Raw genomic sequence first — 26,176 nt, 5'->3', positions numbered from 1 at the left:
TTGAATATCATTGTACATTTTGCTAGAAATATTATAGTCTAATAGTTGCAAATTTGTTATATATAAATCGTAATGTAGTACTACATTCTACAATATCGCAGCATTTCAGTTTGCAGTAAGAACAAGAACGTGGAAGAGTCCAAGATCTGCAGAAAGATGGCGTTGTTGTTTGATCACCTTACGGGTTTAACAACCACAACAAAAAAGTAATTCAGAAAGAAATTTAAAATACCACCAAAGAGAAAGATGGAATGGAGATTTGTTTTTATTTTATAGAACTTGGGAGGGGTTAGTGGGCGGAGTGTGATGCCGATGACGTAGTTCCGTTGGCGCGCTGCTCTTAAAATTCAAAACTTCACATCAAACCGTTGTAGTGGTGCCTTCGTACATTGCTGTTACAGTTGTCGCTGTCTTCAGTTGTGGCTTAGAGTTCTACTAAAAATACTGGTAAGTTTCTTACGTTAAATTATACCTTGTGATTAACGTTAGTTAGTTAGCAAATAGTAACTTAGTTAGCTAACATTAATTAGCTCAAAACAATAGTTGAGACGCAAGCCAACATGGCTAGGTAGCTAATGCGTTAGCTACCTATTTTACGTATTAGCTGCGTTGCTGGAATGGTACCATATACAGTCTTAACTAACTTACTGTAAATAAATAACGGAAGTGTTATATATGTACCTAAGTAATGCTCATGTTAGTTGGTCGTTTGTCTCTGCATATGAACGGGCATGAACTGGTTATCAACATGTTAGTATTGTATTGTGTACTTTACAGTGATGTGGGACTTTCTTGTTCCTGTGTGTGTGAGTGACCTCGTGAAGACTGGGGGAATTAACCAGTACGTGGTTCAGGATGTTGTCTCTCCAAAACAACTGCCCTCCCATCTCAACGGTAAGTTTCGCATTGTTTTCTGTTGACTTTGCATCAGCGTCCATAGCATCAACTCTAGCGATAGCGGTTCGTATTGAACCCTTAAAAGCGTAATCCACCGTAATAGAAAGTCGAATGTTATTCCGAAGTCCAGGACATGAAAGTCCAGGTCCTCCGCATGAAACTAGAACCGAAGTTCTATTATACACTGCTTTTGTTAACGTCTGTTGTAACAATTTAGAAAAAAAGTCATTCAGACTTTCTCCAGTAACACAAACACTTAATAGGCTGCCCCACAATTTCATGTGACATTTGTTTATGCTTGTTGTTAGACATCATGGTCCTTCTGATATAGCTCCCTTTATTTCATGATCTTTCTTTCTAGGGTTCAAGGCTGCCCTGAGAAGCCAGGGGCCACTCTGTATCCTGGAGCATTTTGACACTTGTTACAGCGTGCTGAAGTGAGTATGTTATGTAGTATATGGTAACATGTGAAAATAAACCAATATTCATTTTCTGCTATGTTTTATAGGTATTGTGTATAATTGACAATTTCAGTCTATAAGGAAGATTCTTACTTGGTGTCTTGATCAGAGTTGCTTGCTCTTTTATTTGCCTCAGACATTGCCATACAGTTGATTTGAATGTGAAAGAGGACACCCTGGAGTTGCTCATACAAGGTCAGCGGGGTGGGGGGTCTGTCAATGTTGGTCTCACCACATGTCTGTGCAAGTGTGTCTTTTACACCATTTGGCCTCCTCTGTATTTCTCTGCTTCATCTAGTTGTGAGTGGGCTGTCTGTATCTCTGCCCGCCCTCCTCCTCAACGCTTCACTGTCCGCGCCGGACCGGAAGGAGCAGCTCAATGCTGTGAAAATGAGTGTATTCCTCCTCTGCAAGCTCGCAGAAATCATAGAGAGTGACTCTTACAGGCAGAGTATTGTCACTGCACCCAGTAAGGTATGTCCTTATTTTATTTTTGGCCTCAGTTGCGCATGGTGTATAAACTGAACAGTTGGGCAGGTTGAACGATGTCCTGCACTAACCCATTTTCTACCATTACTCTATAAACAGACCATAAGCTCCGTTCCCTTGAAAATGCAGACAGCTCTCTTGTGTTTTCTTGCTAAAGGCATCACATGCTGCTCTTCTACCTGACAGTGGTATGTGTCCTATCAAAGTCCAGTTTATGAACTGCACTACGCTGTTCAGAGCTGTCCGTTTGGCAAGACATGTAACGGCACAGTACAATGGAGGTGCAGAAGGTCCGGTCACAGCACATGGTCATGTATGCCATACGTGGTCATGTATGCCATACAACTACATGGGATGAGATGGAGCATGTTATTTTATTTTTTTTACCCCTTGATGTCTTCCAAAATATTCTTCTCCTGGTACTCGTCTCTGCTTTAGGCTGGATGGAAGCTGCTGAAAATGTCTCTACAATACAACTCACTGTTGACAGAATTTGCTATGACCAGGATTTTCTCGGGTAATCCGTTTGTAGCTGATGTTTCTCTCGGTTCCCTCAGGGCAGCAAGAAGGGTAAGGCTGCTGGAGAAGGTCTGTTGCAGTGGGATTCTGAGAGGGAGACTGTCCTGCAGGCTCTGATCCAGCTCCTTCAGCTGGACATCCGCTCCCTCTGGAGCCTCTCTCTGGTAGAAGAGGAGTTCATCAGGTCAGAGTTCCAGACTGAATGAGGGTGCTGTTAGATTTTCAGATTATTTCTGTATGGCCAGACGAAGCAACCTCTGCCCTGCCAGGTGGAAACACTTCAGTTTTAGTTCGTTTCCCAATCCCTGATTGGGGCAGTACAGAGAAGTGTTTTGGCACTCCAGGCTTGGAGTTGTTCCCTGGCTGCTTTGGGTCAACATCTGAGATCTGGTGAGTGGAGCTTCCATCCTGTGTAACATGCTGTGAACTTGTTCTTCTCAGCTGTGTGACGTGTTGCTGCTATAAACTTTTGGAGAACCCAACCATCAACCACGTGAAGAGCAAATCAACAAGGGATGCCATTATCCACCTGCTGGGGGTGCAAGTGAAGAAATACAACCACCTCCTGGGTCAGCTGCACACGACTACTGATCCCAGAAAGCTCTGTAGAACTTGTACTGATACACTGAAATAATGGGTCCACTGCAGTAATTAATAATGTATTGCATTTGTCGAGTGCTTTTCATTATTAAGCATAATCTCAAAGTGCAAATAAATGAAAAAATCCTGGTGAAAACTGTGCTTTTGTCTGGTATTGGTTTCTCCAGGGGCCAGTGTCAAGGTGATCCAGCTCCTCCAGCACTTGGAGCAGCTGTCTTCAGTGTGTGCCCAGGCTGTGGCCGTGTGGAGCACGGAGTATGGCGTCAAGGCCATTGTGGGTGAAGTTATGAGGTCCGTATAAGGTCACTTTCTTTACCCATGTATTGTTTTACAGAGTCTTTAAGGACCCAGTGTTGTCTTTGTGCCTGGACTGTGTACTGCTCAGGAAGACATTAAGAGACCACTGCACCTTTTTCTTTCCCTTCCAAATAATTTAAAAGGAAGGTTTTGAGTGAGGAACAGAAGAGACCTCTGCAAATTGAATGCTTCTGTTCCTCCCTCAAAACCTTCCTTAACTTTTTTTGGAAAGGAAATGGGGGTGGGGGGTGGGTGCAGTGGTCTCTTCATTTGTTCCCGGAGCTGTAAATAGTACAACATGAATGCCGTTGGTTTTATATGTTCTGACGCCCTGTTGTCAATATTGACCCTATCAGAGAGATCGGTCAGAAGTCTAGTGAGGAGCTGGCCAGAGAGGGGTCTGGGGTCAAGGCCTTCTCTAGCTTCCTGTCTGAACTTGCCACGCTGGTCCCCGACATCATGATCCCCAACATCAGTGTGTTGCTTACACACCTGGAGGGAGAGGTAGGGGCGTCGGACATAAAACGCTCCGTCCACCATGCGCTGCCACTCTGGTTCCTGCCATTGTCCGTACCTTTTTCTCAGCCGTAGTCATTTAGACGTGTGTCCTGTGTGCAGAGCCCCAGCATGCGTGTGGCTGTCTGTGAGGTTCTGGGGGAGGTGCTGGTAAAGGTTCTGAGTGGAGATGGTCTGGATGAGTCGGGCAAGGCTGACCGGGACCGCTTCATGGATACACTGCAAGAGCACCTCCACGACGTCCACTCTCACGTCAGGTCCCGCGTTCTGCAGGTCTACACGCGCATCGTCAACAGCAAGGTGTTTTCACGCAGCCCTTATCTTAAATGCACTTATTGCTGTATGAAGCCCTTCTGGATTGTACCATCTATAAGTCTGCTCTCACTAAGTTCACTAGTGATTTGAAGTCTCCACCAATGCCCAATGATGAGACCACGGCAAGTATGAGCTAATCAGGCTGAGTGTGTTCCTTCCTTCTGATTGGTGGGTAATCTTGGTAGTGTGGTGTAGATTGGCTGCTCTGCTGTAAGGGCCCACCTACAGTAAACTAGCTGTCCTCCACATTCTCTGCCCATCCCAAAGAAGTGGAAGAGGGCAGTATGGAGGCAGCTGAAAGTGTGTGTGTGTGTGTGTGTGTGTGTGTGTGTGTGTGTCAGTTGGCAAGGAGGCATCACTCTTTGACTGCCTTTGCTTTGATTATTTTCTTTGGTAATCTGAGGGCATTGGGACATCTCAGTAACATACGGTAGTTTGAAGTGGCTTTACCGTATGCATAAAATCTCCCTTTGGTTGACTTTCCAGCCCCCAGAAATGACTTGAATGATTTATCAACAGCTAACGTGGTGTGGTAGATAATTACTTTGTCTGGTTTTGTTTGTTCTTCTCGCCAGGCTCTTCCCCTGAACAGGTACAGTGAGGTGATGGGGCTGACTGTTGGAAGGCTGATGGACAAGTCCGTCAATGTGGTTAAGAGTGCCATCCAACTACTGGCAGCATTCATCGCACACAACCCCTACAGCTGCAAGTTGAGCAGTGCTGACCTGAAGACCCCCCTGGAGAAGGAGACCGCCAGGCTCAGAGAGCTGAGAGAGAAACTGCAGGCAAACGCTCCTGGTAAATAATCATTATTGTTGTTTTGTTTAAAATTTAAGATGCACATTTGTCCCTCTTCGACCCACTCTTTCCTCTTTGACCTCTTGCCCAATGATGAGACCAAGGCGAATGCGAGCCAACTGAAGGAGTAGTTTGGGATCTCCCTTGTTTCGATTGGCTGGTAATCTTGGCAATGTAGTGGAGATTGGCTACTTTGCTGTAAGGGCTGGCCTACAGTGACCCGGCCCCAACCACATGTTTCTCCTGTTAAAGGAAAACAGGAGAGTTGTGGGAGGGTGCTGACAGTGTGACTGATGTTCGTTTGTGTGTCTGTATGTGTGAGACAAGGAGAAACCGGCTCTCTTCAATGTTCAGTTGGCTGTGAGCACTCTTCTTTGGTAATCTGAGGGAACACGGTAGGACTGTTCCATTCTGATCTCTACTGCATCTTGCCTTTTCTTTATGTACTCTTTGCCGATTCTCATGTATCTGAATTACAAATTGTGCATTGGACTTGTGAGAAGCCATGGACGTCAACAATCACTTTAAGTGCTGCACAACTCCTATGGCTGGATTTGAGTAATGGTGCATCCGTCAACCATATCAAAAGCTCTGCATTACAATGATCTGAATGGGGAGGTGGCATGATAGTGGTTACTCAAAATTGCATCTCAATGGGTGTCTGGTGTTTGCCACAAAGCATGAGTGACCCATCTGCAATGCAGGAAACAGTTTTCTGCTCCCTTCAGATCACGTGCTAGCTTTTTGACCAACATTTAAAGCACTTTGGTGCAAAGCTAACACAGACACACCATCCTTGAAATATAACAGTAAACTATGGTGGTGGCAGCATCACCCTGAGGGGTTACTTATCAGCATGGACTAGACCTCTTGTTAAAATGAATGGAAGAAAATACAACTTGAGAGCAAATACACCTTTATGGGTCTGGGACTCTTCCAGTCTTGCTTTCCACAAGCGTCGTACAACTAACCTGTAGCAAGTCTGCCAAGAAGAGTGTACCAGAATCCCTTATTTGAGTGGGGAGCTTAATACTTAAGTAACAACTTAAACCAGTGTTGTCTTAAATTATTTTAATTCATTTATTTTAAAATCTCAAATGGAACATCATGTCAGTGAACTGTAATTTTGTGACATTAGATGTATTCATGGGTCTGAACACTAGGTACTGTATATGATTAACTGTCTTCCCTCGCTCTAGTTGCTGTGATCAAGGCCTCAGAGCTGTGGGCCGCGATGGAACCCGAGCTGCTTCTCACAGTCCGCGCAGAGCTGGAGCCCACCAGTGATGGAGAGAGGGAGCAGCGGCAAGAGGAGGAGGCAGAAGAAGAGGGGGCGGATGACCACGCCACTGCTGTGCAGATTGCGCAGTTCCTCCGTGTCAACAAATATAGGTAGGACCTAAAATCAAGTTTTGATCAAGCACATTTTTCTAGTGTATGAATCATGGCCATAATTGTTTATAACAAATGTCAACTCCCGTGTTCACCTGATGTCAACACACTTTATTACTGCTTGTTTCCAGGAATGCGGTGCGTCTCTGTGTGCGAGCCCACAGCCTGTACCCGGAGTCTGAGTTGTTCTCCTCTCTGACCTCTCTCACCCCTGAGACGGTCATGGATACCCTGGCCTTGCTCTTTAAAGGTATATCACATGACTCCAGCCTGGTCTCAGGGCATTAAGCTACCTAGTGTGCGTAAATCGATTACCGTTCAACTCTTATTTGACCTTCCCTTGATTTGTCTTTTTAATGTCTCCTACTGCAACACCGTGACAAACAATCACGCTATTTAACTGTGAATCTGCTCATTATTCCCTCTAGTGTCAGGTCGAAGTTAAACAATCTTCAGATCATGTGATGTAACTAATGTTTTTATGACATACAGACTGCTAACTGTTGAATTTCTTTTAATAGTTCTACAGTTGCATGTAAATGATTGTCCTATTGCTGCTATTGAAGTTTTCACTTATCCAGACTTACATTAGTGTACTTTATAGACTGCCAAATGTTGCATATGTTTTATACAGATTTAGTTTAAATAACTAAACACTTCATAAGACTCCCAAATTAGGCTTACTAGTAAAATGAACATGTGGGGGTACATTGCGGGAACTCCGACGAGAGCAAAATTCTGTTGGTGGTAAAGTAACTAAAAAAGTGTTGGGAACCATAAAGAGTCATCTCCGTTGTATAAGCTCATTTATGCTAGTAGAGGATACCTAGCTTTAAGATCGTGACAGGTGAAACACCTGAATACGTGTTTGGAGGAACCCATTGAATGCAGGTTTTTCCATACAGGGGTGCTGCATGATACAATTAATACATTAACATCCTATCATGGTCTGTGGCATGTATAAAATAATGAGCATGCCCAGTTGACCTCCATGTTTGGATCGAGGCGGCAGGTGGAAAGGATCTAAATAACTTTGAAGGAGGGTTTGTTTTTGGGTCTCGTCCAGGATGGCAATGCCCCTGTCCACAGGGCATGAGTGGTCACAATAGTTTGATGTGCATTAAAATGTGAATGGTCTGCTATTGCCTTAAGTCATAAGATGTTGTCCCATAGGAGTTCCACTGGGTTATTTTAGAACGTGTTAGACAGCTCCATCAAAACACCAAATGAGGGAATGTTTTGTAGGATGGTGTTCCATCCCTCCAGTAGCGCCCAGTTACTTGTATGGTTTATGCCAAGCCCTATTGAAGTTTGGTTGCCTGTGGTGGTCCAACACCTTTCTGAGACACTTCATATTGGTTTTTCCTTACATTTGTCATTCTCCAGAGCAAGGGTATCAAATAACATGGCCTTGTTATTTTAGTTTTTTTCGAATGTTTATTTTAACAGTACCGTTTTATAATTGTTCAGGTTAATATTTTTATACGGTTTGTGGCTTGTAAACAATGTCTAACTACAAGTCCTTTTAAATTGCTTTGTTTCTGACAGTTTTTCCTACTGTGCTCCCAGCATGCACCTCCCTTTTATGAATGAGTATTATTATTATTATTTTATTTTTTATCCATGATGCTTGGATAGGTTGATGGCCCTATAACCTTTTCCCCTCATCACTAACTCATCGGTTGGCAGAACTATGCCCTTGGGTTATCTGTATTGCCCATGGTCTTCAAAACAAGCGGTTCTTCTGCTTTTGTCAATATTACATGGCTTTTCCTAGGCCTTTTGGACAGTGTTTAGTTGTGATATAACATGCTCTTGTATAATGTCAAGATACTTTTTGTAAACTATCCCAATTTAACATCACACTCCTCAAGTACATTTCAGTCAGTGAAAATAGTAGTGGAAAGGGGTTTTGCAAACTTTAATAGCAAAATCAATGCTAAAAAGGTATTTTATCAAAGCCAGTTTTTTATTTACTTTGTCAAGCCAGAAGCTTTATACCATGTAAGTGGTGTATTTTTATGACCGTGGCTTGATGGATGATAATGTTTTCTTCTGGTGAATTACCCTAACCTTAAGTGTTCAGAGAACTTTCCTCCAACTTATCTGGGACATGTGCTTTAAATCTTTTTAAACTTTTGCTCTTAATTTTATGTTAGTGTTTGAATCATATGGACTGGAGAACATGTCTGGTCACTATGGCTACACTGGTGGATACGCTTCTAAGAAGACCTCTTCTAATCTGATCTCTTCTGTACCAATGTGTTCCTTTTTCTCCGCAGGTCCCGACCAGGACGTCTCTGAAAACCGAGAGGACCTACCGCTCACCCCCCAGAAAGAGGGAGTGGAGGGTGGGGGAAAGGATGGGGTGGAGGATAGTGAGCTGAAGAAACAGGAGATGCTGGTGCAGTATCTGAGAGACACTGAAAGCTTTGCCCTGCAGGTGGAGGCAGCCATTGCTGTCATCAACAGCATGCTTTACTGGAAAACAACCTCCGGTACACATCTTTACCTAGGACTGCACCATTTGGATAAAACATTTTGTGTAAATAACCTCACTTCTAAAATTTGGGTGATGTAAATATCATCCCATGGAATGTGCTTACTGAAAACAACATTTTTGAAACAACATTTTAAGATACAGCTTGTATCTAAAACGTTGTAGTCATGCAGTACATTTGGAAAGTTCAGATGCATTCACTTTAAAATAAAATTAGGTCCCAGGCTTTTTCTAAAAATATCGATTTTTGGATGTTGCACATTAATTGTGTAACCCTACCCATATCTACATAAACTGGCTTCTTTTGTCTGTGGTTGACCTTTGCTCCCATTGTCTCCATGCCTTGAAAACGGACTGTGATGTCTGCTGCTTTGTCTCACTGTCTCAGTTGTCCAGGAGGCTGTGCAGTTCTGTGTGACTGTATGTGAGTTCAGTGTGGCTAACTCTCTGACTGGTGTGAGGAAGATGCTGCCTCTGGTCTGGTCTACTGATGCCACCATTAAAGATGCTGTGGTGCAGGCCTACAGACGTCTCTATCTCAACCCCCAGGGAGACAGCACCAGGTACTTCACAAGTCTACACCGGCCCAGTGCCTGAACCCAGATAAAAATGTTTCATGCTGGTTACATTTGAAATGGTTGTCTTCCCATGTGAAATGAAAATGCTGTTCTAGTAGCGTTGTGGTATTGAAATGAATTGGGAGCATCTTCTGGAACCAGAAATCTGTAGTTGGTCTATCCAGCACCGCAGACATTCCCTGGATGAGCTGTAATCTGTCTTCAATGTTCTGCTGTTGCTCAGTTGACCGTAGAATCTTGTTAGACTACACTTCCTCCAGCCTGATTACTACGCTTTGTGATTGGGATCTGTGGTGACTAAGTCTTGCTCTTCCTCAGGGCTAAAGCGCAGACTCTGGTGGATAGTCTGTCTGAACTGATGGTGGATGCCTCTCTGGGGACCATCCAGTGTCTGGAGGAGATAGTGAGTGTATTACCTTTTTCAGGCATACTCCCCAGTGGGTGAGTTAGCTCTTGTCTTCACTGATAATTTCTTGTCCCTCCTGTGGCAATTGTATTAACGCCTTCACCTCTTTTCTCTGTCCTCCAGGTTCAGGAATTCTTTGGCGGTGGCAGCAGCCTTCAGTCCACAGTGGTTCAGGTTCTGTGGGAGAGGTTCACTGGCAAACGAGAGACTTCCAGCCTGCACCGACGGGCAGCTGTGCTGTTACTGGGTATGGCTGCACGGTAAGATGCACACTTGCACATTTGTCCCTCTACTACCTACTCCTTCCCCTTTGACCTCTTGCCCAATGATGAGACCAAGGCGAATGCGAGCCAACTGAAGGAGTAGTTTGGGATCTCCCTTGTTTCGATTGGCTGGTAATCTTGGCAATGTAGTGGAGATTGGCTACTTTGCTGTAAGGGCTGGCCTACAGTGACCCGGCCCCAACCACATGTTTCTCCTGTTAAAGGAAAACAGGAGAGTTGTGGGAGGGTGCTGACAGTGTGACTGATGTTTGTTTGTGTGTCTGTATGTGTGAGACAAGGAGAAACCGGCTCTCTTCAATGTTCAGTTGGCTGTGAGCACTCTTCTTTGGTAATCTGAGGGTTTCTTCGTTAACTTGGCTTTAAAGAATGTTAAGTTCTGAATCCCAGGGAGGCACAGATGTATTAAACCCCTTTAAAACATTGTTTGTGCTACTGACCTCTTAGCTTGGTCTAGATTTTCCTTCCATCTGTGGGTCTCTTATAAAGCGGCGCTTTGTTAGCCCTGTTTCAACTGTACTATAGCCATGCTGAAAAGAAATTCTCTTCAGAATAGCGGGGGTTGTGTGCACTTTGAAAACATTAAGTGCGCCTCATCTAAATGTCCATGATGGTTCTGCAGCCTGTGCCTCCACTGCCAGTATGCATATACATATTTATTACATGCAAATATAGCTTGCATCACCACCTCACCTGCAATCGATGCCCAGTGATGGGCCTGTTGAGCAAGGGGCCAGGTCATCGGTGAGTAGGGACTTGCTCTACCACCCACCAAAGTGGATTAGTGTCAAGACTACTGCATACTCCAAAAAGGTCAAATGTCAGTGACGCTGCAACGTAAATAGGATGTTGCAGAGTTCCAGATTTTCTTCAGTCCCAGTTGTCATGACCGAGCTGAAGTTAGAGGTCAGCCATTTCAGAGATCCCAGTTCCAGTTAGTTTTGATTGTGTCAATTGTGTTTTGGCTGTTGATGTTTTCATTTTATTTGGTCACAACCAATTTATTTTCCTTTCTGGCAACTAGTAGTGTTAAAAAACCAAAAACAAATCCTGACACTTTAGAATTCCACTGTTCCTGCACATGCAATTCCTAGAAAGTGTTAAAACCCCTGACCAATTCTCTCATTGCTGTATTGCAAATGGTACATTCATCTAATTGTCAAATTTAGTTTAAGAACAGACAAATTGTACAGTGTCATTGATTTAGTTGGGAAATATTTCTAAGTAATATCTTGTGCATTCATATACTTGTGTGTGCATGGGCCAGGTAATGCATGCTCAGTCACAACAGCCTATTTAACCAGTAATTGGGAAATTTGGGGGTGTAAATTTCTTTTACCACTGATGCCCCTCTATACATCTTAAGTTAGGGGTGTCAGTATAGAATGTACTCCGCTGTATATTATATACAATGTATTAGACGGAGCCACGCTGCAACAGAAAATTCTGGGGATGCATTGTTGCTCAATGTCTGGCAAGTAAAACAATGTGTCTGGTTTGTGTGGCTTTAAAGTAGCTTTTTATGTCTTGTATATGTTTGGTTCTGATGCATATCTGCTGTGGTTGTAACACTATTGGATATTCTCTAATATTTATTGGATAGAAGATAATCCTTTTTTTTAACTTAGTAAGGTTCCTGATTCTCTTGACCTTTAGGGCATAAGGATCGGTCGAAGCAAAACAACCCCATAACATGGAAATTGCCTTAATTCAGTTATTTTCCACATACTAGGCTGTGTGGCCGATGAGTTTTATTTTAGATTAATATGACCATAGCACCATGTTCCAATCTCAGCAACAATACTGTACAACAAACCCTGGGCACTTATATCTTAGTTGCTCTGGCAACCTTTCCAAATGGGCTATTGGCATGACGATGGTTTTTAATTGTAGGTTTGCAAAGTTTTATTTTCCGACTGTGTTCATGGGTCCTTTATTTGCCCCCTCTCCCCTACAGCTTCATTAGTATTTGGCCAAGATGCACCGTCCTCTACCAGGCAGGTTTTCTCACTTTTCTGCTGGTTTTGAACCTATTACTGGCTGCCTTTAATAGTGGTTAGTGGTACATGGAATTCATCTGTACCGCTGCCTGATGATGCTCAGAAGGACCGTTTCTTAATTATGTGCCTGTCTTCATGGTGATGGATGGCACATGGGTTTACATGCGAGTACTCCTTTTCATACCCTGTGAAACAGGATGCCTTGGAAGGCCTCTAGTTCCTTAAGACTGTAATGCACTTAAAGTTGAAGGATTTAATTTGGTTTGATTTAAGAATTAGTGGGCAAGCTTAGTTACAACACCTGTCTTTTTTCTTGTTTTTCTCAAATTTAGAAGTTAAAATTTCATGAGCTGGCTACTGCTAGCTGTGGGTGTTCTAGTGTACTAGCTGTGGGTGTTCTAGGGTACCCTCATGAGATCTGTATTCATTTTCTAAAAGGCCTGCTACACTTTAAGTGATGTAATGCATGGTTCGTATTATTGTGTTGCAGTAGCATCTAAAGTATGTTTTAGTTGCTCGCAAGCCACTTATTTGGGTTACCTGTCTTGTTTAAAGGCAGCATGATGAATGGTTTTTCACCTGACTGGATTGGGAGTCAATCCAGCAACATTTTGGTCTCTAGTCGGATGCTCATTTCATTGGGGGAGGAAAAGGGCTTATTTAACAAAAATGAATATAAAATGAAGATATGACTTTCTGGCTGTATCACCCAACTTTCAGAGTGACACAGTTTATATTTTTTTGGCTTGGGTTCTGTGATTGATAGGATTAACCTCCCAATAATAATGTACCCTTATTGTTCTAAGGTGAACAGTTCTTCGGTTTGCTTTGGCAGCGCCTACCTTCTTGGTGCTTATCTTTGTCTCTGCAGTCTCGCATTGGGTCATTTCCTCACTAATCCTCCATTAGTCAGTGAATAGGAACACAGCAGAACACCCTGACTTCCACACAGTGTAAGTCACGACCACATAAGTCTGGGCTATGTGCCAGGGTTTCTCAATGAAGGATTCTCATTTTGAACACTCATTGCCATTGCTGGAGGGATGCTGGAACGGGGGACTATCTTTCCACCCACACTGTACTCTACCATGGCTCCTCTCTCCACCCTGGCAGAATTCATAACCTGTTTAATCCTCCCCTTGCTTCCCCTAACAACCTCCACTAGCCCTCTCTCCTACACAGATTACCCGTCAGATTGTCCTGGGACTGTGTGTGTGCTGAGCGTAGGGCCAAGATGAGAATGAATGCTTATAAGGGCCACTATAAAGCTGATGCTTCAACCGGTTTTGGTGTGTGCATTGTACTGTAAATATTGTTGGAAACCCCTGAATTTGACAAGTTATGTATTCAACAACTAATGATTACTTAAATTGGAGCTATGGGTCTTTGAAATTGTTTGATGGTTTAATATTTTTATCTTAAATACATTAAAGGTTTGGGAAGCTGAGGAAAACCTTAATAAAGCTCATCAAGAAGTAATTATGTAGAAAAGAACATTTCCATTGTTCTTTTTCCACCAGTCTCATTTACTGCTTATTCCTGTCTACAGTGTTCTGGAAAGACATTGAAGGCACACGTTCTTAAGATTATTGCTGGGGTGGACAAAATAACTGAAACGCTACTTGGAAAAGAACTTTTACTATTGAGGAAACTCAATCGCAATTGCGAACACAGCTGCGGAGGTCCCAATTAGAAGGAAATGTCAGCTATAACAGGTCTGACAAATTACCACTTTGATATTTGTGTTTTCAAAGCAACATGAGGGAACTAAGAGTTCCAGAGAGGCCAAATAGTCAGATCGTTGGGTAATGCTCCATATGTACCACCTCATAAGGCCGCCAGATTAAACCAGCTCCTCTGTGACCCAGTCTCAACCAAAACTATGTCACAAATCTCAAATTTGAAAACCGTTTGTATCCAAGGCCAACTCACAAAGTCTTAGCACTTTGTGTAAGGAGCAGAAAACTTGTACTCCTGAGCAATGATTAAAAGCAATAGGGTTTGAGTCATCTCTCACCTGGATTTCTAAATTTGACCGAGTATATGTTTGGAGAAAGCCAAAGCGTTCCTTTAGCCATCTGCTGCCAAACATCGGTGGGGGATGTCTGTCGATGGTCTGCGTGGTCATGCAACGGATGTGGAATGTGGCCGTATTATTCAGTTATTGGCAGTCAGTGTATTATAGTTTGTGATCGTGTGGACTGATGTATTTGTCTTTTTGTGCAGAGCGGAGAGGGAAGTGGTCCTCAGTAACCTGGACACGCTGTGTTCCGTGGCTCTGGCAGAGAAGGTGACTGAAGACTTTCTGCTGGCCCGAGATTCTGTCATCACTGTCTGTAACATCACCGACCACGTCCGGGTGAGACATGGATCCTTTGCGGCTGTCTTTTTTTAATGTTTCGTTTGAATGTTTTGAAGTGATTGAGGTGAATTTATCTATCCACCCAGCAAGCCAAAGGCGCGCCATTCCGGTTGCCTCAGGACCATCAGCTTTTCACCTGCCTCACACGGGCCATCGCCGAAGGTACAGACACGTATGTGTCAATAACACCCATTTAATGCCTTCTACTGTTGCCCTCCAATGACTGACTTTCTAATTCTGCCTCAGGTGTGGTGATGGAGGACCCTCATTGGCAGAGCTTCATGGAGCAGGCTGTCCGTCTGATTTACTTCCTGGCCGAATCTCCGGACCAGATCTGCTCCTGCCTCCTCCAGCGCTGCTCTCGCCTGCTATTGGACCAGATTGCAGAGGGTGGAGTGATGTCAACCAACAAGGATGTTGGCCAAGCTGAGTCTCAGGACCCTGAAGACCAGGGAGAACAGGGTGAGAGACTGGACATGAAGGCAATAGTCTGGGTGTGAGCGGGTGAACTCTGGGTCTGGGCCTGTTGATATGTATTATCATGTGAATTGTGTGGTTATTATTAGTGAGATGATGATTATTATTAGTCTGTCCCCTACCTCCAGTCCCGGCAGTAAGCTGCTTGTCCCTGGCCCAGCTGCTGTCTCTGTGTGGCTGCGTGGCATTCTGGCAGGTGTCCCATCTGGAGCGCAGCGTCAGCTCTGAGCTTCGGAGAAGGAGAGGAGAAACAGAGGAGAGGGAGGAGAAGGCAAAGGGCCCCTCCAGTAAGGCCAAGGTCTGTCAACTATGCTGATTTCCATTGAGACATGATGGAAAGCCTACTGTACAAGAATGGTGCAGTTTTCCTTTTTTTTTGGAACTGGAATACATTGTTTTTAATGTGATTCTCTCTCACAGCTAGCAGCCAATGAAAGTTCAGTGGAGGAGGAACTTGGGTTGATGGGAGCTTCTGCTGACGATACGGAGGCCGAACTTATCAGGAAGATTTGTGAGACTGAGTTGCTGGCTGGTAAGAGAAGCCTAACTCTTAAGGTTGAATTTTCCTGTATTTATTAAAATCTATGTATTATATTAATTATTAAAAATAATATTGCCTTGACCATATCCTCTCTTGTAGATGAGAACCTGTTGTGCTCCTTCCTGCCCCTGCTGGTGAGGGTGTGTAGTTCCCCCGGACGTTACTCCCACCCCCAGCTTACCGCGGCTGCCTGCCTCGCCCTCTCACAGTTCATGATGATCAGGTCTGCCTACTCATAGGATCGGGACCTTTTCATACCAATGGTTTGCTTTTGTCTGGTTCTCAGCCCTCTCTTTGTGTTATAACTGCTGCTCCCTCTCTCCCGTCAGTCCTTCAGTGTGTGAGGAGCACATCCGTCTGTTGTTCACGGTGCTGGAACGTTCCTCTCTACCCATCGTTCGGGCCAATGCCATAATTGCCCTCGGAGACCTCACAGTCCGTTTCCCCAACATCCTCGAGCCCTGGACCCAGAACCTTTACACCAGGTAACGCACGTGGAGACTTAACAAGAAAGTGTGAAATAACTGAAAACATGTCTTATATTCTAGTTTCTTCAGAGTAGCCACCCTTTACTCTGATTACTGCTTTGCACACTCTTGGCATTCTCTTGATGAGCTTCAAGAGGTAGTCACCTGAAATGGTTTTCCAACAGTCTTGAAGGAGTTCCCAGAGATGCTTAGCACTTGTTGGCCCTTTTGCCTTCACTATGGGGTCCAGCTCACCCCAAAACATCTCGATTGGGTTCATGTCCGGTGACTGTGGAGGCCAGGTCATCTGGCACAGCACTCCATCACTCTCCTTCTTGGTCAAATAGCCCTTACACAGCCTGGAGGTGTGTTTGGGATCATTGTCCTGTTGACAAATAAATGATGGTCGAACTAAACGCCAACCGGATGGGATGGGATTGCATGTTGCTGCAGGATGCTGTGGTAGCCATGCTGGTTCAGTATGCCTTCAATTTGGAATAAATCCCCAACAGTGTCACCAGCAAAGCACCCCCACACCATCACACCTTCTCCTCCATGCTTCACGGTGGGAACCAGGCATGTAGAATCCATCCATTCACCTTTTCTGCGTCGCACAAAGACACGCCGGTTGGAACCAAAGATCTCAAATTTGGACTCTTCAGACCGAAGCACATATTTCCACTGGTCTAATGTCCATTCCTTGTGTTTCTTGTCCCTAACAAATCTCTTCTGCTTGTTGCCTCTCCTTAGCATTGGTTTCCTTGCAGCTACTTGACCATGAAAGCCTGATTCGCGCAGTCTCCTCTTAACAGTTGTTCTAGAGATGTCTGCTGCTAGAACTCTGTGTGGCATTCAGCTGGTCTCTAATCTGAGCTGCTATTAACCTGCCATTTCTGAGGCTGGTGATTCGAATGAACTTATCCTCAGCAGCAGAGTTGACTCTTGGTCTTCCTTACCTGGGTCGGTCCTCATGTGAGCCTGTTTTGTTGTAGCGTTTGATGGTTTTTGCAACTGCACTTGGGGACACATTCAAAGTTTTCGCAATTTTCTGGACTGACTGACCTTCATTTGTTAAATAATGATGGCCACTCGTTTCTGTTTACTTAGCTGATTGGTTCTTGCCATAATAAGAATTCTAACAGTTGTCCAATAGGGCTGTCGGCTGTGTATCAACCTGACTTCTGCACAACACAACTGATGGTCCCAACCCCATTAATAAGGGAAAATAATTCCACTAATTAACCCTGACAGGCACACCTGTGAAGTGAAAACCATTTCAGGTGACTACCTCCATGAAGCTCATTGAGAGAACACCAAGGGTTTGCAGCGCTATCAGAAAAGCAAAGGGTGGCTACTTTGAGGAATCTGAAATATAAGACACACTAAGTATATAATTCCATATGTGTTCATTCATAGTTTTGATGCCTTTAGAATCTACAATGTAAATAGTCATGAAAATAAAGAAAACGCATTGAATGAGAAGGTGTCCAAACTTTTGGCGTGCGTGCGCGTGTGTGTGTTATTTGACGTGTACATTTTTATTTTATCTAAACAATGTTTTCCCGTTGTACCTTTCAAGCAACGTTTCTTAACAGGCTCCAACATTTCATGTAATTTGACCACTTCAGTTAATTTGTCATGATGTGAATCCATGAAGTGGTCATTGTTTATATAATTATACTAGGCTCATGTAAAACCATAGTTCAGTTTTTATAACAGGCTGAGAAAATTGGTAATTGAATGGGATTTACCATATACTGCCTTTGAGTGAACACATTGTTAGAGACCGATGTTACCTATTTGCAGAAAGCAAACCATGTATGGTTAATTACGGGCATTTCTACATGCAGTGTGTACGAGTGCTGAGTTAACCACTTTCTATTAGTCTTGTTTTTCTTTTGCTGTATGGGAGAGGGGTGTTCTCCCTGAAACCGGAGGGATCAAAGCCCCTTGGTCTTTTGTCTTTATAGGAAAATGTGAATATCATGCTAGCGCTGTGTTTACAAGTTATTAGGAGGTCAAGAGGACATCAGAAGACAAAGATGTTATGTAGTCTATAGTTATGTACAATCAATATCCCTCCACTATTCATTCAGTCTGTCGATTGATCACTTCCAATGAATACTGTGCAGCTTGTCTTGTAGCTAGAAATGGAAGTTTGGTAATGTGTTGCTGAGCGTGATAACTGTCAGTGATGGGGTTATTGTCAGGAAAGATGTCAACCATACAAAACCAAGAGCCAAACTCATCTCTAAGTGATTCCAAGTTGTGACAGGAGTGTTTGACACCGTTGTTACCAATCTCTCTGCTGCTAGCAAGTTTCTGGAGTTATTGTTCTGTGACTGAGAATTACGCCCGCCGAAGAGTCCTCAAGTCACCGAGATGCAACTTTACTGACTGACGGGGCCTTTTTACATTATGCAAAAGATTATGCTAAATGGTTTTAATCTCTCTCCTAGACTAAGTTTACTTGGGCATGTACTGCTAAGTAAGGTGAGAGGGTTGAGCGCTGGAATCAGGTGCCCACAGCAACTTGACCTTCCACTTATCCAACTCATCATTAGTGTTTTTAGACAGACAGTTTTTGCTAAAAGAGCCGTGGGCTGCATGCGCACTGCAGTGTATGTGTGGCTTTGTCTCTTTGTCCATCCAATGTTTTTGGACGTACTTTATAGGCCACATTATGGAGCCTACATGAATGTGTCCAAACAGGGCTTAAAGATAAGTTGGCATGTTACCCTTTCACCGCCTCAGTCGCTTGACAGTAAATGTTTTAATAAGTTTGGCCACATTTATTGGTCCCGATCCATTATTGCTTTCCTGCTCAATTTACCAGCTCTCTGAAAACAAAAGTATGTTGATTCCGACAGGACAAGTATGAGAGAATGATTACTCACTAAATAAAATTAGACTTGGCAGATACAGAACGCATGAAAATGTGCCCTTGTACATGTAATTACGTTAGCTTTCCTATCCCAGTATCACATCTCATATGAAAATGCATCCTTGTACCAAAGTCTGTTAGGCTGACCACAAAGTTGCATTGTTTAACGTTCCTGACCATCTGAACTCTTCTGCCTGAAAAGCCAAATAGTTTGATTTGCTGAATTCATAACTATTTTCTACACCGATTTTCATTTCCCGACGTGAGCAGTTCACTTGAAGTGTGCTTTTTCCGTAGAAGTGTGGTTTGACACCGAATGTTGGTGGCTGAAGATGGCTGTTTGTAGAACCAAATCATGCTTTACCGTTTCTCTTGGCCCATAAGACTTCTTTCAAGTTGTGGAACAAAGTTGAGAATTCTACTTTCAAGTTTCCCGATCAGCCGATTGCCATAGCGCTGATGTGTAGCCTGTACTTCCTGCTACACCGCCTGTCAACATGATTATCTGGTTGGAAGGCATTTATTTGCCTGTGATTTGAACAGTGTGTGAGTGTTACATGGACGCCATCATGGGGTGAAGTGATACTTGATTCCAGGTTGTCAGATAGGTTTCCTCCTACGCGGACTCAGAGCATCTGTCAGGAAACACCTTGGCTCTCTTACTTTTGCTGTGGTCTGCAGTTATTACTCTGTCTTCGTTGTTCACCCTGTCAGCTGATCAGTGTCATTCACCAGCTATTTGAAATTGATTGCTTTGTCATAATATTAGAGAAGCTGATCTTAGCTTAGCTGTTAGGATGCAGTGAGCGTGTGGCAGGCAATTAGATGAGCCTGGTTGGGCGCCGCAAGTCCTGTCCATCTGTGTGTCGCTGCTGATGTCTTGTGAATCGCTGCCGTCTACTGAACCAGGAGATTGAAAATAACCGCAATGTTGTATTCACTAATGCTATCATGTCTTTCTCTGGCGTTCTGACCTATACTGTTGCTATAGCAACTTAGCGCAGTTTACTGTGCCTTTCAGTATTCCGACATTTCAGGACCGCAGCAAACCCTTGGTTTGGTCTCTCAAGAGGTTTAAACTGTAAAGGGAATTTAAATGTAAGATGTAAATCTTTAATTACGCCTATTTTCCTTCCCCCGAATTCTGATTGTCCTGTACTTCATGTCTTATTGTTATGATAGGGAGGTGGCTAATTTCAGGTGATGCTGTTGGTCTCTGTGGTAAAGGGATTTCATTGTAAATAGCTTAATGATGATTGCTGGTTGTTCCCCCACATTGAGAGATGCATACCCCCTCCCTGATTGAAATACATTTAATTACTATTTGTTCTGTCTCCTTTCTTGCCAACAGTTCTTTTTGTCTTTGTAAAGCGTTAATTATTATGCTTGGTTGTTTTGAGGTCTTTCAGTTGAATAGACTTATTTTTTTGCTCTGAACACTAATCTACAGGTTTTTACTAATAAGGGATTCATGGCATTCGGTAATTGTCACACACACACACACACACACACACACACACACACACACACACACACACACACACACACACACACACACTTCTCTCGGTGGTGTTGAGTCACAGACAGCCCTCCCTGGAAGAGGCCTGATAAGGGTACTAAGACATGAATTCTACTCTAATTACAATAAGGCACAGGCCTAGTTCCTTGTGGGCAGGCTACTGCATTAAGCACCGGGCCGTGTTAGGACAGGCTGATTGGGGGGTCAGAACATGATCATAAAAGATTTGTGCCATGCCCCCTGACCATGAAAGGCCAAAAGAATTACTGTAATACTGTCTTTACATTAGGGAAAATGATAGTTATTTGTGCAGTTCTTTACAGCAGGCCTCAAATCACCTCTTTCTGTTGTGAATTCTGCATATAAAAATCAAAGGCTCTCACTGACTCTGTTGGTGTGGTATAACGCAATTTTGCACTCATACGCTATATAGCCTACCACCGAGATGCTGTGAATGTGACCGGACGAGGAGACTTTTTCATTTTGGCAGTGTTGCCAGGTGGATGGGTTTCTGCCACAATTGAGCCATTTTTAATGGGCTTGGGTGGGTCGATTTACAAATAGGGTTGTATAGAAAATATCTGAATGTATTCTCAGGTCGACATTGCTGCATTATACACTTATTTTGACATACCAGATTTTTTTTTTTTTTACATTTCCATATGCTTTAAGCCATAATCGTCAAGATTGAAACAAAAAAGGATTTAAATGTTTCACTTTGTGTGATGAATATAGAATATATGAAGGTGTCACTTTGTTTGAATTATAGAATAAATTCCACGATATTCTAGTTTTTTGCAATCACCTGTAGGCTGCTGTCAACGACATTGTACATGCAATGTACAGTGTAAAAGTAAACAATTAACATAAGATCACTAACAATATAAATGCATCAATCAGCCATTACATTATGACCACTGACAGGTGACGTGAATAACACTGATAATCTATATAAATATATTCACCGATCAGCCATTACATTATGACCACTGACAGGTGACGTGAATAACACTGATAATCTCGTTACCATGGCACCTGTCAGTGGGTGGGATATATTAGGCAGCAAGTGAACATTCTGTCCTCAAAGTTGATGTGTTTGAAGCAGGAGAAATGGGCAAGTGTAAGGATCTCAAACTGTGACAAGGGCCAAATTGTGATGGCTTGACGACTGGGTCAGAGCATCTCCGAAACTGCAGTCCTTGTTGGGTGTTTCCGGTCTGCAGTGGTCAGTACCTATCAAAAGTGGTCCATGGAAGGAAAAGCGGTGAACCGGCGACAGGGTCATGGGCTCATTGATGCTCGTGGGGGGGTGAAGGCCGGCCCCTCTGGTCTGATCCAACAGACGAGCTACTGTAGCTCAAATTGCTGAAAAAGTTAATGACCCTTTTCCACTGTCGAAAGTGCCTACAGTGAGCACGTGAGCATCAGAACTTGCCCACAGAGCAATGGTAGATGGCCTCGTCTGATGAATCAAGTTTCCTTTTACATGTGTGCATCACTTACCCGGAGAACACAGGGCACCAGGATGCACTGTGGGAAGGAGACAAGCCGGTGGAGGCAGTGTGATGCTTTGGGCAATGTTCTGCTGGAGGACCTTGGGTCCTGCCTTTCATGTAGGATAATGCGCCCTGACACAAAGCAAAAATGCTTCAGGAATGGTTTGAAGGAACACAGTGAGTTCAGGGTGTTGACTTGGCCTCCAAATTTCACAGATCTCAATCCAATCGAGCATCTGTGGGATGTGCTGGACAAACTGGTCTGATCCACCTCGCGACTTATAGGACTTAAAGGATCTGCTACTAACAGCTTGGTGCCAGATACCACAGCACCCCTTTAGAGGTCTAGTGGAGTCAATGCCTCGACTGGTCAGGACTGTTGTGAAGGCAAAAGGGGGACCCACACAATATTAGGTAGGTGGTCATAATGTTGTAGCTGATCGTTGGGTACTAATGTCAAGACGCTGGGACAGTGCCAGCAGCATTGCCAAGTACAGCTGAAGGAAGGCGAGAGAGGGAGATAAACGATGTGGCGTCAAGGATGGAGGGAAAAAAAACACTAAGGCTGTAATATATGCTACTCTGATGTGTGTTTAATACTGCGTAGTAGAGTTGAACAAGAACATAGTACAACAATGAAAATAGACAGCAGTAATATTGACTGAATTTTCAAGCTTGAGTGATTTTTGTATAATTTTTTTGATAGTTTTGGTGCAACATTTTCATGACGCAGAGGAAATTATATTCTCTGTATGTTAGAAGCATTCGGGAGGCAATGTGTTTGGAGGCTTCGGAAAATGGCCAATCAGGAACTATAGGCTGGATGCCCTTAATTCCAATAATGTCTGCTAGTCCTGGGCAGGCAGAGGAGATAATTAAACAAATTGAAATGTAACAAGTAAAGAATAAATATTACTTGTATTTTGGTTGCTATTTGAGAGGTCATTGTAGTCTGCATTAGCTGCACAAGTGGACATGGGCAACAGGGCAGGGAAAACTGTTCTGTTGGGTAGGTTGATGGTATTCTGGGAGACACAGTAGCCATTGTTAGATTTTCCCACCCAAATATTTGAAATAAGTGCATTGTATTAGTAGAGGGCTGAGGATTTTGTTCTATGCCAGTCACCAGAATTGGAATCTAAACTTCCGGAGGCCCATCTTACTGCTGGTCATATTTTCTCCTGTACTAATATAATCTGGCTTATGTTGTTTATTGGCTGGCCTTCACTCACCTGACGTCCCAGGGTGGAGCCCATTCCTACCCCATTAACATTCGAATCCGACGGTCTCATCTAATGACTTGAACCCCTGTCCTGCTCAGGCTGAGTGATGAGAACCCTTCTGTGAGGCAGACTGCTGTAACTGTCCTCACCCAACTGGTCCTGAAGGATGTGTTGAAGGTTAAAGGTCATGTCAGCGAGGTGGCTGTGCTGCTCATCGACCCCCAGACACACATCGCCAACCTCGCACTCAACTTCTTCAACGAGCTCGCCTCCAAGGTACAGTCCCGCGGTGTTATTTCCCCCATTGTGGAGTTGAAATGCGGACCGGACCATAGACCGTGGAGCTGGTGTGGTTAAACCCAGTGTCCTCTTCCCTCCCAAAGGACAATGCCATTTACAACCTGCTGCCAGACATCATCAGCCGACTGTCAGACCCGGAGAGAGGAATGAATGAGCAGGACTTCTACACCATCATGAAGTTAGTAGCTCTTCTGCATTCACTATGCATTTCTGTTATGGTCTGTTTGAAGGTTTAGTGTCTGCCAGGGAATCACTGTCCTGTTTCTTTGAACGAGCTGTAAGTTGTGGCGTCTTTAATCTACTACTTCACCTCTGTGTTGCCCGCTAAAATGTTTTTCTCCCGGGCTTCACGCACCTTGTGGATGACTTGTCAGGCATGACATGTCCTCTGGCTGTTTCTGTTTTCAGGCAGCTGTTTTCCTACATCACTAAGGAGCGGCAGACTGAGTCCCTGGTGGAGAAGTTGTGTCAGCGCTTCAGAACAGCCAAGTGAGCGTCTTCCTCGCCTCCACAGTCCTTTCTCTAAGGCCGTTGTTTTGTAATGACGGCTGGCTTTAGTGCCTGTCTCAGAGTGTTCAGACCAAAGCCTGGGTCGTCTGATCATCAAGACCGACTGTCTTTCTGACTCATCATTCAGAGCTTACAGAAAGGGCATTTTGGATTAGGACACACAGGCAGACACACAACAGGCATGGGTGGAAAATATAATTTCTCTAAATGCCAGGTCAAAGACTTCCTCTGTCCTTAAAATACTATTTGTGCTGTGTAATTAATCCAATTTCCTGTCTTCCCCCGCCTCTGTTCTGTCCAGGACTGAACGTCAGTGGTGTGACCTGGCTGTGTCTCTGTCTCTCCTGTCCATGTGTGAGCGAGGGCTGAAGAGACTCCAAGAGTGTTGGGAGTGTTACAGTGACAAGCTGACAGAGACGGGGGTCTACCAGCCTCTCCTGTCCATCACCGCTAAGCTGCGCCGTGGGGCCAAACCGCAGCTCAAGGTTTTGACAGGGATTTTGGTCATATTTATTTCTCACAGCTGCATAAAACAGTCTGTTTTATCCGGTTTTAGTTCTTTCTCCTAATGATTTGTCCGGGTTTTGAATTTCTTCCCTTGTAAATGAATACTCTTGCGCTTCTTGGTTTGGTTTCATTCTGCTACTTGTTGATATCCGTGTCTCCCAGGCCCAGGTGGAGGAGTTTGAGAAGCGTCTGACGGCAGTGCACACCCGAGGCCTTGAGAACGTAGAAAGCCCTGAAATGGAGGAGGAGAACCGGCCTGAGGGGACCGGACCCAGCCAGAACACACCCCCACACACACCACTACCCAACAAGGCCCGGGTCAGCCGGCCCAGGAGAGGTCCACATACTCTCTTTCTCTCTTGGATTCTTGTACATTTTCTTTGCCAATAACTTAGTGTGGCTTAGCTAGTGAGCACTTCTATAGCCAGCAGGTCCAACTTTCTGCTTGTTGTGGGCTCATTAGCATTGAGATCAGTGCTGCACTTCCGGTTAGGACAGTGGCATCAGATGGCTTAGAAACCAGGAATGTCTATATTACTGCATGCCGTATTTTCACATGATCTCAAATGCTTCGTTGTGAGGTTTGATATCCAATTAGTTAATTCTACTGTGTCATCTTATGGCGGGTAGCTTCTCCACAGCAGTCACTTTGGTCTGTTGCACACAAAAATAAACACTGATTGGCTATTCTCTGTTATGATTTCCAAAACAGCTGGGGGATTATCTGCCTAGCATGAGAAGATAAAGACCATGCAGTGTATTTTTTTTTTTTTGTTGTTGAGACTTTAGTGCTGTCCTGATCAGACGTAGCATTTAGCTTGAATCTGGTGGCTAATGTTTCTCCATTTTAATTCCCTCCTCTCACAGGTCAAGCTAAGCCTTCTGTATCCAGTCACCGTGACGATAGCTTTGTGACCCCCAAACCAACTCGCAAGTCTTCTAAGAAACCTGTTGTCACCTTCAGCAGTGATGAAGAGGAGGAGGAAGAGGGTAAGTCCACTTTCTGGGTGCCCCCTGTCTGCTTGGCACTCTGTTTTAGGGGAAATGATTGGTGTGGAGGCTGGCTTCAGAGCAAACACTTCCGTTGCCATGCGCTGTAATGTTTCTGAATCAGTGTTACATGTGGATGAAGGCAGCGGCTCACCTCACTGCACCACCACAAACCATTTAAAAAGTATCTAAAAGTGGACATCGTCCTCTGGGTTTCATCAGCAACACTTGGCAACGGAGGGTACTCTGGTCAGTAGGCAGGCATGGTTTGGGTTCACATCGCACACACCAGGCTGTTTCCCTGTTAAATGAATGCTTAATGCATGAACTGATTAATGCTTTTGGTAGATGTTTAGAGTAGACAAGATGTACATTTCTTTAGTAGCCTAGTGGAAGAGTATATTTCCCTCCACGATAGCCAATTTTCCTTGAGGAAAAGTGTTAATATACCACACCTTTTTAAAACTGGTTTTGTCATTTATGTAGGCTCATGGTAAATACCCAACATAACATATCGTTTCATCAATGTCATTCTTACTACCTCAATTAGTTTTGATCACTTCCACACTTAATTTGTTTTGTTGTCGTTTGTCAAATGAACATGCCAATGTAACCTAATTACTAATGAATGTTTGTCCACCCAATCAGATGCTGTCATGGCTGAGAGTGAGACGCCCAAAGTGACCACACCCATCTCTCGCACATCCAGACGGGCTCGTCTCAGGCACTGACTCCGTTCCCCTGTTCTGTCACTGTTGTATTTGTAATTCCGCACCCGTCGGCACTATTCTGTCTTTTTGTAACCAATGTAGCTGATCCATGACTTAATAAAACCTGCTTCATCCCTTTTA

At 44.0% G+C, this 26,176-nt stretch overlaps 1 protein-coding gene and 3 non-coding genes across 4 annotated transcripts; all 4 read left to right on the top strand.

Annotated features, from left to right (window-relative positions):
• Positions 1 to 338: 338 nt before the first annotated feature.
• ncapd2 (non-SMC condensin I complex, subunit D2) lies at positions 339 to 26,176 on the top strand. The gene is made up of 31 exons (XM_010884972.3): positions 339 to 447; positions 778 to 894; positions 1,259 to 1,334; positions 1,495 to 1,553; positions 1,657 to 1,832; positions 2,405 to 2,550; positions 2,808 to 2,935; positions 3,134 to 3,257; positions 3,620 to 3,767; positions 3,882 to 4,079; positions 4,670 to 4,892; positions 6,092 to 6,284; positions 6,416 to 6,534; positions 8,567 to 8,782; positions 9,173 to 9,347; positions 9,681 to 9,765; positions 9,892 to 10,028; positions 14,276 to 14,408; positions 14,498 to 14,573; positions 14,658 to 14,873; positions 15,017 to 15,186; positions 15,309 to 15,420; positions 15,529 to 15,652; positions 15,759 to 15,914; positions 23,117 to 23,294; positions 23,402 to 23,496; positions 23,727 to 23,807; positions 24,130 to 24,313; positions 24,498 to 24,672; positions 25,203 to 25,325; positions 25,974 to 26,176. Exons 2-31 carry the CDS (start codon positions 780 to 782, stop codon positions 26,054 to 26,056), a joined length of 4,224 nt encoding a protein of 1,407 aa, XP_010883274.1. The 5' UTR covers positions 339 to 447; positions 778 to 779; the 3' UTR covers positions 26,057 to 26,176.
• LOC114829818 lies at positions 4,198 to 4,501 on the top strand. Its single transcript, XR_003777666.2, has one exon. It is a non-coding gene; the product is annotated as a small nucleolar RNA U85 (small nucleolar RNA).
• On the top strand, positions 4,978 to 5,283 carry LOC114829816. The gene has a single exon (XR_003777664.2). It is a non-coding gene; the product is annotated as a small nucleolar RNA U85 (small nucleolar RNA).
• Positions 10,089 to 10,394, top strand: LOC114829815. Its single transcript, XR_003777663.1, has one exon. It is a non-coding gene; the product is annotated as a small nucleolar RNA U85 (small nucleolar RNA).

The sequence above is a fragment of the Esox lucius genome, chromosome 20, assembly GCF_011004845.1.
Source record: "Esox lucius isolate fEsoLuc1 chromosome 20, fEsoLuc1.pri, whole genome shotgun sequence".
NCBI lineage: Eukaryota > Metazoa > Chordata > Actinopteri > Esociformes > Esocidae > Esox > Esox lucius.
Note: the sequence above shows the minus strand (reverse complement) of the source record. Positions and strands in the feature narration are given on the sequence as shown.

Coding starts and splice junctions, on each gene's coding strand:
- ncapd2 (XM_010884972.3), top strand. CDS start 780: ATGTGGGACTTTCTTGTTCCTGTGTGTGTGAGTGACCTCGTGAAGACT. Junction 1,335..1,494: donor ACTTGTTACAGCGTGCTGAA/GTGAGTATGTTA, acceptor TATTTGCCTCAG/ACATTGCCATACAGTTGATT. Junction 9,348..9,680: donor CCCCAGGGAGACAGCACCAG/GTACTTCACAAG, acceptor GCTCTTCCTCAG/GGCTAAAGCGCAGACTCTGG.